At 44.4% G+C, this 12,988-nt stretch overlaps 1 protein-coding gene across 1 annotated transcript in view; it reads left to right on the forward strand.

The window, feature by feature from the left end:
• Nucleotides 1-12,988, forward strand: part of LOC134656576 (fibrillin-2-like) — a 91,430-nt gene that overhangs the window by 39,806 nt on the left and 38,636 nt on the right. The window contains exons 19-30 of the mRNA XM_063512134.1: nucleotides 1,782-1,962; nucleotides 3,471-3,578; nucleotides 4,668-4,837; nucleotides 5,570-5,702; nucleotides 6,262-6,423; nucleotides 7,038-7,280; nucleotides 7,766-7,980; nucleotides 8,442-8,592; nucleotides 8,940-9,092; nucleotides 9,642-9,822; nucleotides 11,028-11,217; nucleotides 12,487-12,660. Coding sequence (XP_063368204.1) covers nucleotides 1,782-1,962; nucleotides 3,471-3,578; nucleotides 4,668-4,837; nucleotides 5,570-5,702; nucleotides 6,262-6,423; nucleotides 7,038-7,280; nucleotides 7,766-7,980; nucleotides 8,442-8,592; nucleotides 8,940-9,092; nucleotides 9,642-9,822; nucleotides 11,028-11,217; nucleotides 12,487-12,660 — 2,061 coding nt within the window. The remainder of the gene's footprint in view (nucleotides 1-1,781; nucleotides 1,963-3,470; nucleotides 3,579-4,667; nucleotides 4,838-5,569; nucleotides 5,703-6,261; nucleotides 6,424-7,037; nucleotides 7,281-7,765; nucleotides 7,981-8,441; nucleotides 8,593-8,939; nucleotides 9,093-9,641; nucleotides 9,823-11,027; nucleotides 11,218-12,486; nucleotides 12,661-12,988) is intronic.

A 12,988-nucleotide genomic window follows, 5' to 3' on the forward strand; every position in this document is an offset into this window, starting at 1 on the left:
CTCCGGCTTCAAATCCGACGGCGACGGCGGCTAGGACATCGACGAGTGCGACATGCACCAGTTCGTGAGTACCGTCATAGCCCCGGCATGAACCTGGCCCCAGGGTCAGGCATATGCGACCCCGGCTTCAACTCCGACGGCGACGGCTTCTAGCACATCGACGAGTGCGACATGCACCAGTCCGTGAGTACCGTCATGACCCCGGCATGAACCTGGCCCCAGGGACAGACATGCGACCCCGGCTTCAAATCCGACGGCGACGGCTGCAAGGACATCGACGAGTGCGACATGCACCAGTCCGTGAGTACCGACATGGCCCCGGCATGAACCTGGCCCCAGGGTCATGCATATGCGACCCCGGCTTCAAATCCGACGGCGACAGCTGCTAGCACATCGACGAGTGCGACATGCACCAGTCCGTGAGTACCGTCATAGCCCCGGCATGAACCTGGCCCCAGGGTACAGGTGCATATGCGACCCCGGCTTCCACTCCGACGGCGACGGTTGCAAGGACATCGACGAGTGCGACATGCACCAGTCCGTGAGTACCGACATAGCCCCGGCATGAACCTGGCCCCAGGGTCATGCATATGCGACCCCGGCTTCCACTCCGACGGCGACGGTTGCAAGGACATCGACGAGTGCGACATGCACCAGTCCGTGAGTACCGACATAGCCCCGGCATGAACCTGGCCCCAGGGTCATGCATATGCGACCCCGGCTTCAAATCCGACGGCGACGGCTGCTAGCACATCGACGAGTGCGACATGCACCAGTCCGTGAGTACCGTCATAGCCCCGGCATGAACCTGGCCCCAGGGTCAGACATATGCGACCCCGGATTCAAATACGACGGCGACGGCTGCTAGCACATCGACGAGTGCGACATGCACCAGTCCGTGAGTACCGACATAGCCCCGGCATGAACCTGGCCCCAGGGTCAGGCATATGCGACCCCGGCTTCAAATCCGACAGCGACGGCTGCTAGCACATCGACGAGTGCGACATGCACCAGTCCGTGAGTACCGACATAGCCCCGGCATGAACCTGGCCCCAGGGTCAGGCATATGCGACCCCGGCTTCAAATCCGACAGCGACGGCTGCTAGCACATCGACGAGTGCGACATGCACCAGTCCGTGAGTACCGACGTGGCCCCGGTATGAATCTGGTGTCAGGGTCAGGCATATGCGATGGCTGCAAAGACATAGACTAGTTTGACCACAAACTGGTTTGGTTGGCACAGTCTGTTACGGCGGAGCGTCAAAATGAGAATCCGGCATTTATTTTGAGTTGCCATGCACATAAATGATCTAAGAAATTGCTATTGACAATTGACTTTTTTTCTGATAATGAATGATATTATATTATGTAACAACATAAGCTATAGTTATACAATGTATACCTAATTCTTCTGACATGTAATAATGGTGTTATCAATAAATATTTGTATTTGTATTGATAGCAATATTATTTCAAATGTCAGGATTCGTGGATGAATTTGTTTTGGAAAAGCGTTATAAATTTGATTAGACAAGCATTTGAAAATTTGACAATATGGTGCAAATTGAGTGCTATGGATGCCCCAGTACTGATAGTTTGTAAGTTTAGCTGACAGCCACGCCCTTAAATTCACCTATAATTTTCTCCAATGTCATATTCTTTTTTTGTACAGTTTTATTAAACTTTTTAAATTGGGACCGGACCCTGTTAGTTTGAAAATGTATTTTCTTTCTTTCTATAGGTATTTTTTATGACAACTATAATTATATTTCGTGTTACAGTTGTGCAACGGCGGGCAGTGCCGCAACACGCCCGGCAGCTTCACGTGCGTATGCCCGTCCGGCACGCGGTACGAGCCGGACGAGCAGCTCTGCCGCGACATAGACGAGTGCGAGGGTGAGATCAATTTCATCGAGAGCGATTATGACCGCGGGGACATACCCCCCATGTTCCCAGTCACAGGTTACACTTGTTTACAGTCTCGATGCATCCCACATAAGTCATCAGCATCGGCATAACGCCATTGTAACTTTTCAAGCGTTTAGTCACGTGTATTGATTAGTGTTCTTGCAATATCGGTCATAGTGGGGTATGTGGGGCAACAAAAATCGTTATGAAGCTTGGAATGGGGGGGTTGCGTCAGGGGGAGGGGTTGGGACGCTAGTGTGCGTAAAGCACCATACCCAAAGGTATCATACTACATTCATGAAAGGCTGACTATAATTTGTTTTTCAATAAACACAATTTGACCGAATCAATTAGCTAGGCATGATATGTCTTTGGGACTTTGCGGTAGGTACCAGTCGTAAAGTTAAACTTGACATTAACATTTGGTACCAGTAAAGGGAGGTTCCAGGAAGATTCTGTGCTGCCCCCTACGTGCATAGTGTGCCCTATGCTAGCCAAAAACAAGTCATACTTTCACCATCTTTGTAGGAAGGACTACCGGGGGAATTGCAATATCGCTAAACAATCAACGGTGACTAACGCTTATGAGAGAAGGTTTTAAGCTAATATGACGATTATACCTACTACCATTTTTAAATTATACGCATTGCACGCAAATCGATCCCATTGCACTATTCATTTTATTTTTATTTTTATTTACTAAATTATTTAATGAAACTAAATTTCGGTACAAGGATGCATTAAAAACGATAACTTTACTGAACTTTAAAACCTAATCGGACTGGAAATTATATCACGGCTTCTTCTGGATCAGAATGGACATTCATAGTTAATAATAAATTGATTTAAACATCAAATACAAGGTTTTGGCTATTCATCGACAAACTATTTGATTTTCATGGTGCCCACCTAGACGTTCGCGCTCAACAAGAAGACGGTGTGGACTCTCAAATTCATATTTCTCATGATAATCTTAGTGATCTTTAATTTTAATAGTTACAGTCGAAAATATTTTGTCTGACCTGTGATCAGGTCCAGCAGTGTTTATATAGTTTGTCAAAGGACTGTCTCATTTCAAACATAGACAGAGAGAATCATACTATGTTTATTTTACACTAGTACTAGCACCCAAAAGAAAAGGATGAGTATAGTTCTTTTTGTTCTTATTTATAGTTCGTCTTTTTTAGCATTAGAAAGAACTTGAAAGAAGGTAAGCGATTTTGACATGTCTTTTAATTGAAAAACACTTTTTAAAAATCAACAACTATTACTTATGAAAGCAGAAGACTATAAAAGATCGTATTAGATTCATAATTGTTACATATTTACCGTAACTTATTTTTAAAATGTGTTTTTCAATTAAAAGACACATCAAGATTGTTTACCTTATTTCTAATGCTAAAAAAAACGAAGTATAGTGACAATTTGGTTTGACCCACTATAAAAACTCATTGTAGGATACGAAAGACTTCTTTTGTATTAATATGTTCGTGTTTGGCCCTAAAAATATTCCTTCAGAATTTTTAGTAACAGTAGCGTGATCGATTTCTCTCTTGTCGCAGAGCAAGTGAATCCGTGCGAAAACGGACGTTGCATCAACACGCACGGCGGTTACGAGTGCAAGTGCGAACCCGGTTTTGTGCTCGATGCGAGCGCTAGACATTGTCTTGGTGAGTTATCCTTTCCACTTCGTTTTTGCGGGTTGGATTTTATAGGTTTATCGCTTCCGTTTTTATTCTGCGGGCCGAAAGTAAGAGCAGAACTCCTGCGCTCTTCGATTATAGTTAAGAGGCAACAGGAGTGGTCATTTCTCCATACAAACGTACTTGACTGTTTCCCTCGTGGGTTTTGAAACTAGAGCAATGATTTTTTCAACACAGATTATTATTATTAATATCTTTGTCGGACTGTTTTGCTTCTTTTGATATTTTTGTTTTTTTTAAGGCGCTAGAGCACTTCAAATATTCGCAAAAACGGCCTAATTTACTAGGCCGCAAAGAAAAGCATGGTATTCAAAACTGACATCAATTAGCCTAAAAAGGAAAACAGTCCGACAAAGATAATTTCATTACCTTTTAGATCTCAAAATTTCGATGTGGTTACATTTTGGAGGAGGAAACAGTCGAGTACGAAACCTCGTTTTTTGAGATTTTTATGCAGGATTTTTCGCCTTGTCCTTATCGCACTAATTTTAGGAGCCGCTTCCGTTATCGAGACGGGTACCTATATTTACCTAAAATATTTAAATCTCAGCTCCCGTATCGTCTTAATGACATTTGCAGATCTCTACGATATAAGATCTACGCCTGGTTAGTTGAGTGTGATGCTGTCCCGCAAGATAGATTTAAGATACATACATATAAGTAAATTTATGTTCCTAATGCTAACTTGTTACTATTAATAATTAGTGTACCTAATTTAGCTTAAGATTACTCTAGAGCGCACCGCCAACAGTCTCACAGTTTGGCGAAACATTAGATTAAGGTACTAAAACTTGGAGGATATAATCAAACGGAGACGCCATGTCTGTAATTTTCTGTACAAAACAGTCTGCCGATTTTTGCGGGGGAGGGGAACGTCAAATGTATGCGTAACGTAAAAATAGCCATGTCAGATAAACGTCAGTCCATACATTGTGTATGACCGTTGGCCGCCTATTTTCGACAGAGGGGAAAGCCTGTTAATGGCTACTCCGTTTAGTTGTATCCTCCAAGTACTAAAATGTACTTTTATGTAAAATTGTCAATAAAAAAAAAAAGATAACCGCCGAGGGTCGTGCTGGCGGCGTGTGGTGGACGGGCAGTGCGAGGCGGCGGCGCCGGGAGCGCTGCTGCGGCAGGAGTGCTGCTGCAGCGTCGGCCTGGCGTGGGGCTCCCCCTGCGAGCCTTGCGACACCAGCGACTGCCCCTGCCCGAAGGGCTACGTCAAGGTTGGTCTACGACGGTTTTTTGATTAAAAATAGAGCAGTAAGATGATCGTCTATGATGTAATTATTTTTGATGTAATTAAAAGATGTGTCCCGCCGAGTTTGTTGCCGGTCCCATAATGGGATACCCTCCTCCAATTGAGGGGGGATTTAAATCTTCTCGGGGCAGAGGTGTAGGGTTGGAGCCGGTCTACCTAGCTTTATTTGACGTTCATAAGCGCATTGTAATTATGCCTACTTGAATAAACTATCTTATCTTATCTCTATCAAATAAGATTTGCATACACATTAAACATAAATAGTTACCAATATCAACTTCATGCCAATCAAGCTTTACAAAATTTTTACCTATTGTGTTAGTTCCTTGTTGGTATCCTGGCAGGATCGCCATCAGATAACAAAATAGTACTTGTTATATACTCGTATATGGTTTCGTGCGAGTGATGGGAGTAGAAGTCAAACACCTTATGTGTGATAGTATAAGAACATTCTGAACGTTTATTCTCTAAATGCCTGCCTATATATACACGTTAGGTTGCGCTGACACAAGCAATATGCGTTTATGTCGCAGTAAACCAAAGCGTTACTGCTAAACACTAAAAGTGGACATTTACCACATTACACATTGATGCTCTCGGAACTTTCGTACGAAATGTCATTAGATATTTACCAGTTGTTTCTTGGTTTAACATAAATCATCCATACTTTAAATCTTACCCATCCGTGTGCTTGCAGTTGGATGGGACGACATGTCGAGACGTGGACGAGTGCGAGCTAGATCGAGACCTGTGCGGCGGCGGACGCTGCGTCAACACGGACGGTTCATACCGCTGCGATTGCCCTGACGGTCTTACTCTTGATCCCACCGGTAACTATCCCTTCCAAATATGTACCTCATTTTTACGTCGTATTTATCACCCTTAAGTCATGTTCATTACAATGTCGTTGAACAACAGAAAGGGCCCTAGAATTGTACCTTGAGGTATCCCATTTAAAAAAGGTAGACTTAACTTGACTATTAGACTTAATTCAGGTAAGACTTAGTCAGTTGTTAGTCTAGCTGCTGTGATGTATCCAAAATATAATAATTAGACATGGTGTACAACACCAATTATTCCCTAGTCTAGTTATGTAACTACCAATACTCATGATCAATGCAATCAAATGCTTTCGTTAGATCATAGATTATTTCAACAGCATTTTGAATAATTGCTGCGCTCTTATTTACTTATTTCATCAATTCTGATCGCAACTTCTGGGCACGATGCGTCACTGAGTGACTTTGTTAGTCTAGCACTCATTTTGGTTTATGGAAAAATTATATCTGAGGACTGAGCTTCCTACTCTCAAGTTCCGATTTAGAACATTATTGATTTCATTTACTACCTAAGTCATTTAACCGATTTAAATATGTCCACATGTTTCAGGCAACCGCTGCGTAGATACGCGTCGGGAGTCGTGCTACACGGAGTACTCTGTGGGCCACTGCAGCGGCGCGCTGAGCGGCGAAGTACACAAGTCTACCTGCTGCTGTTCTGTCGTCGGACGAGCTTGGGGCAGCGCGCGGTGCGAACCCTGCCCTAAACGAGGTAACCTATTATATTAGAGCTTTCTTGCTTGCACCTTAACCCACACGTCGGGAGTCTTGCTACACTGAGTACTGTGGGCCATTGCAGCGGCGCGCTGCAGGTGACTTCAGAGTTTGAACGTAGAACCATAATTCAATAATTTCAATACCTACTTCTCGCTTCATTGGGTATACGTACAACAATTGTGGTATTTAGGGCCAGTTGCACCAACCACATTTGACAGACTGATCAACGTCATATTAACTCACATTTATAGACGGGTCTAACGCGAAATTTATTCGCATGCCTTTGTCTCTGTTTTGACATTTTGCTGGGACATCAGCCGCAACCATGACCAGTGAAACCTGTGTCGAAACGTCGGTAAATAAAGGCATGTGAATAAATTTCGCGTTAGAACCGTCTATAAATGTGAGTTAATATGTGATCAACGTCAGCCGGCGCGCCTCGGCGCTTTACTATGAAACTTTCCATACATAAAAATTTAGCGAACTCTTTAACGATACGAACAGTTTGGTGCAACCGACCCTTAGTCTTTCAACAGTTTGAACCCAAGTGCTACCTGACCCAAGATATTTACTATTACTCAGTTTATTTACCTTACATTTCTCCTTCAGGAACGGACGCATTCCGCAACCTTTGCATATCGGAAGCCAACCTTCCCCCTAACGTCTGGAACCGACCCAGCGGCGGTCCGTTTGGTGGAGCTTTCAATAACAGTGACAACTTGAACGTCAACTTCAATGGCCACGACGACGGATGGGGCGGGCCAGGTGAGAATTGTTATGTGCTAGTTACATATTACCTGCTAAATGAAGGATTGGCGCTCCCATATTTGTTCGGAAACCGACTTCTCTTATGTCTGGAACTGGCTGCACGCCTAGTCCTGTGCAGGATTCAATAAGAACGACAATATGAACATTAACTTTAGCGACCATCACGGCGTTGGTTGCTCACCTGGGTGCATAGCCAACATGCCAATCGCTTACGCTCCGTAGCGAACGAAATGCAAATGTCACTGTCGCACTAATACGGAAGAGTGATAGAGAGACACAAAGCGTTTCGTTGTCGTAGTGTAAGCGATTGTCACCTTGGTTGGCTAGGCATCCAGGTGAAAAATAGTTGTTTTGTGAAAGTCGCATATATTGCCTCCTAGGTAAAGTATGTAAGACGACTTTTGGTTTTATTGGTTAATGTGATACACACATAGATATGTTCGTTCACTCATTCATTCCATTCGTGCCAGCTCTTGTGAATCGATTTGTAACTTGAGACTGACATTTACCGTTTCTGTAAAAGGTGGGTTTCTGTAAAATTGTTAATTAAACTTACGTTTTTCGTTTAGCTCGGCCTCCGGGTTACCCAAATGGCCCTGGGGGTCCAAATGGCCCTGGGGGTCCAAATGGGCCCTTGGGCCCTGGTATCCACGGTAGTCCCAACGTGATACCAGGCCAAATGGATGTGAACGAGTGTTCTGCGTTCCCGGGGATGTGCGGGCAGGGCCGGTGCAGGAACACGCCTGGCTCCTTTGAGTGCGACTGCTTCCCTGGATACGAAAAGGTGAAAAAAAAAAATTATAAGTAAAACAACGGGAGTTAATCTTCTGTCCAATTTATTTATAAATCCTGGTCATGGCACCAAGTTGTCACAGCCTTGGCTTTTGTTATTTCCATAAAAATATGATTGTTAGATGTGTAACGCCTAAGACAAATTCGTGCTTCGAATTCGACCGCTAATGTAGATGACGCCTTAGCCTTATATTACGCGGTAGTTCTGGTGTACAAAATTTGACGTTTGACAATTCTTTTTTCGCAAAATGTATGACGTCTGTGCAGTACCATCTACTCGAGCTGTCAAACTTCTTTTTTAGACATTACATCTCTTCTTAATTTATCACAATTCGACTTCAGTTAATCGCCTGACATTTTTTTTACCTTATACTGTATTAAGAATGATCCCAGGACATCCTGGTCATAGCACCAATTGTAACACTTGTACATGTACAACATAAAATATTTCAGGATGGCAAAAACCATACGTGCGTGGACGTTGATGAGTGCCGCATTGTAGACGACGTGTGTGGTGCCGGTGAATGCTTCAACACTGAGGGTGGTTTCCATTGTCGCTGCCGGCCTGGACACAAGGCTGACGGACTCAGCAAGGTCTGCGTTGGTGAGTCATCAGCTTGTATCCATTCAGAGATCATCGTGAATGACTTTTGAACGACTTACCTACTTCATAAAAAAAAATATACCTCACACGCAATAACAGGTACATTTAAAGCTTACGCCGTATCATTTATCAACATTCTTGAGTGCGCCCGACGATGTATATTTGACAGACATTAACGTATTATTATTTAACTAAAACAGGACTTGGTGGCCCACAAAATATACTTGAAATTGCATTCAACGTTTGCGAACGCAACGTCCCGGTCCCACAAACCCATCTATAACAGCTAACTGAGTTTTTCAAACTACCCGTACCTGCTTAATGTTTATCAAATGCTTTTTTTTCAGATATAAACGAGTGCGTGGAGATGCCTGACTTATGCCGAAACGGACGCTGCGTAAATACCCCGGGATCGTACCGCTGCGAGTGCGGGCTTGGCATGGAGCTCGCGCCCGACCGGCTCTCGTGCAAGGACGTCGACGAGTGCTCAGTCACATCCGGTAAGACTAACATTTTATGAGCCACGAGCTTGAAATAAACGTTATTAAATTTAATTTAATTTAAGACATTGAACAATCCGTATATATTTGAAAATGTTCTCTTTACAAGACCCCTTCGCTTTTGACTCATTTGTAAGATGGCTGTACAAATTTATCCGTTTTTAGTAGATACTTACTGTTTTCAAAAGTCCTTATGCGAAATGTCAGAAACCCGGGTTCATCAAGTCGGAAAACAAAAACTCAGAAAGATCAAGCCACAATATTATTGTGAACAATCAGTTTATATGAGACGTTCCACGGGAAAAGGTACCTTATGGCACTTGGCGCTTACGTCGCATAGCACCGCAATTGTATTGGAGCGGCGTTAAGAATAGCGTAGGCGCCAACCGCCATAAGGTACCTTTATCCGTGGGACGTCACATATATCGACGGTAGGATTTCAGTTTTTGATAAAAAGTTTAAAATTTAATTACACCTAAGTTACACCATTTGGGATTGGACAATTTCGAGAAAAACCAAGCGACACTATAACCTATAAAACTTGCCCAGGTATTTGCAGTAACGGCGCTTGTGAAAACCAAATGGGAACCTACCAATGCGTGTGCGACGAGGGCTATGCGCAGTCCACGGTGAAAAGCCACTGCGAGGATATTGATGAATGCGCCGAGGATCCTACGAGATGCCAGCATGAGTGTGTCAACACACCCGGGTCTTACCACTGCATGTGCCGGTAAGCTACAATTTTATTACAATCCTGTATTCAATTCACAATCTGGTTTATTTTGGCGAGGGCCTAAACTTTAGGTCAAATCTTAGGAAAGTTCACAGACAATCCAACCTCTAGACATAGCATAGTCGCGCTACCCCCTCTGCCACACATACGGTAGCGTTACTCCATCTTCGAGTCAATCCCGTGCCGTGATTGGTCCGTGTTTTTGAACGGACCAATCACGGCACGGGATTCGCTCACCTCGTCCCCCCGCACCCCCGTATTTTTGGCAGCATCGGTTTCATGAAAGAATTGGCCTAAGCTCAGTCTAGAGGTTGGATTGTCAGTGGGAAAGTTTAAACCAGTTCTTGTAGTCAGATTGACCTGAAATTTGGCATACCAATTTTAACCTTTTGGACGCCAATGACCGATATATCCGAACCGTAGGTTCAACGCCAAAGACCGATTAATCGGTCACAGATCACAGAGCAACATCGACCTACGTGCATATACATAAAGTTCAACTTCAGTTTTGACACTTCAATGATGTGGCGTCTGAGTGAAAGCTTTTGTGTTTGACACGGCGTGGAAAAGGTTAAGTCTGATGTAAATGCAATATTATAAAATTATTACGGTATCATTAGATTCTGAATGTAACCAAAGAAGCTCGTCGCCAATAGGCTACATGACTAATTTTTTTTATGGTATCAATCGATCGGGTTTGTTTTTAGGATCAAATGTCTATATGGGTGGGACCCATTGCATTAAAGTAACACAAAAGTCAGAAATTGTAGTCAAAGTCCGACAGTCGCACTTCACTCGCGAAACGCCCTATAAAAACGGCCAGAGGCCGTGACGTCATCGCCCATCTTGTAGTATGGACAAAACAAGAAAATTGCGTTTTTTGTCGGTGAAATATTGCGTTTATGTATATAGTTGCCATACAATATTTTTTTGGATGAAATGTAAGGAATCGAATGGTACCCTTACTTTTATCGTTTTTGGAAGTTAAAAAAAACTTAAATTTTGAAACTTTCAGGTCCTGTAATTTTGTAATTTTCAATATTTTATTTGAATATCCACATTATTGTGATAAATTGCTCGTTTGCTATCTATTTTACTAGATTTTGTTATAAAATTCAACATGTGTCATCATCCCTATTATTCACAACCACATTGAAATAGAGCTAATCAGTATGTTTGAGTATGTCATTCTCATTTGACAGTGACGGGTGGCACCTCCGCGCTGACGGTCGCACGTGCCGCGACATCGACGAGTGCTCCGGCGCGCGCGTGTGCGGCGGCGGCGAGTGCCGCAACACGCCGGGCGGCTACGTGTGCTCGTGCGGCGAAGGCTTGCTGCCCGCGCCGGACAGAGCTAAGCCGACGTGCTTGGACGTGGACGAGTGCGCTGACGTGAGCCTTTACTGTTCACTTTTTAGGGTTCCGTACCCAAAGGGTAAAAACGGGACCCTATTACTAAGACTCCGCTGTCCGTCCGTCCGTCCGTCCGTCCTTCCGTCCGTCCGTCCGTCCGTCCGTCCGTCCGTCCGTCCGTCCGTCCGTCCGTCCGTCCGTCCGTCTGTCACCAGGCTGTATCTCACGAACCGTGATAGCTAGACAGTTGAAATTTTCACAGATGATGTATTTCTGTTGCCGCTATAACAACAAATACTAAAAACAGAATAAAATAAAGATTTAAGTAGGGCTCCCATACAACAAACGTGATTTTTGACCGAAGTTAAGCAACGTCGGGCGGGGTCAGTACTTGGATGGGTGACCGTTTTTTTGTTTGTTTTTTTTTTGCTTGTTTTGCTCTATTTTTTGTTGATGGTGCGGAACCCTCCGTGCGCGAGTCCGACTCGCACTTAGCCGGTTTTTAGTAACCACTCACATCTATTATATGCATAGACTAGGAATCCTCTAGACGGAGTTTAGAGCAATTATTTCATGAAACCGATGCTGCCAAAAATACTGGGGTGCGGGGGACGAGGGGAGCGAGCCCCGTGCCGTGATTGGTTCGTTCAAAGACACGGACGTCACACAAAGACACTGACTCGAAAATGGAGTAAAACTACCGTATATTTGTGGCAGAGGGGGTAATAGCGCTACTATGCTCAGTCTGGAGCATGTCTTGTCTGTGATTATATGCAACCACAATATACTGACACAACAACCTTCCAAAAATTACCTCTATGCCGCTACCGTGAGCCACTCTATCGCTGTGTACGTGTTGCCTTTGGAACGTCTAAGATAGCCCAACTCACGCTCTGAGTATGGAACTCTTAAAACACGCGAAAGTTCATAATATCAAATTAAACGACATTCTAACTGATTTGAACCCATGAGTCTAGTATTTTACCTGGATAAGGCATGATGGGTGGGGGAAATGAGCGAACTCTTAGTCTTATGTATATTTCAGAAGGAGTAGCAGCGAAAGCGCTGTTATTGTTTGTCCTTGTCACAGTCTCACATTTTTTTTAAATTCCCCACCATAAATTAGTATGGGTTATGGTGGGAAACAAATAAATTCGACCAATCATAGTGTCGCATTGCCTATGTTTTGTCCCTCACGGAGGCACGCGTATACCACTTCTATAGGATCCTACCTTCTATGTGTGAACCCATACCACATGCTAAATTTGAAGTGTGAAATTCAGTTACTAATCAAACTATTTTTTACAGAATCCTGACCTATGCGGAGCGGGTGAATGCCGCAACACCATAGGCAGCTTTGTATGTCGCTGCCCGGACGGCTACAGTGTGAAACCGGAGCAAGGGCCAGCTTGCACGGACGACGATGAGTGTGAACTCGGTACTTGCGACTGCCACCCTAGCGCCGACTGCGTTAACTTGCCCGTAAGTCATAGCTGTTGTCAATCCTGACCTATGCGGAGCGGGTGAATGCCGCAACACCATAGGCAGCTTTGTATGTCGCTGCCCAGACGGATACAGTGTGAAGCCGGAGCAAGGGCCAGCTTGCACGGACGACGATGAGTGTGAACTCGGTACTTGCGACTGCCACCCTAGCGCCGACTGCGTTAACTTGCCCGTAAGTCATAGCTGTTGTCAATCCTGACCTATGCGGAGCGGGCGAATGCCGCAACACCATCGGCAGCTTCGTCTGCCGCTGCCCGGACGGCTACAGTGTGAAACCGGAGCAAGGGCCAGCTTGCACGGACGACGA

Source organism: Cydia amplana, chromosome 18 (assembly GCF_948474715.1).
Source record: "Cydia amplana chromosome 18, ilCydAmpl1.1, whole genome shotgun sequence".
In the NCBI taxonomy this organism is placed as follows: Eukaryota; Metazoa; Arthropoda; class Insecta; order Lepidoptera; family Tortricidae; genus Cydia; species Cydia amplana.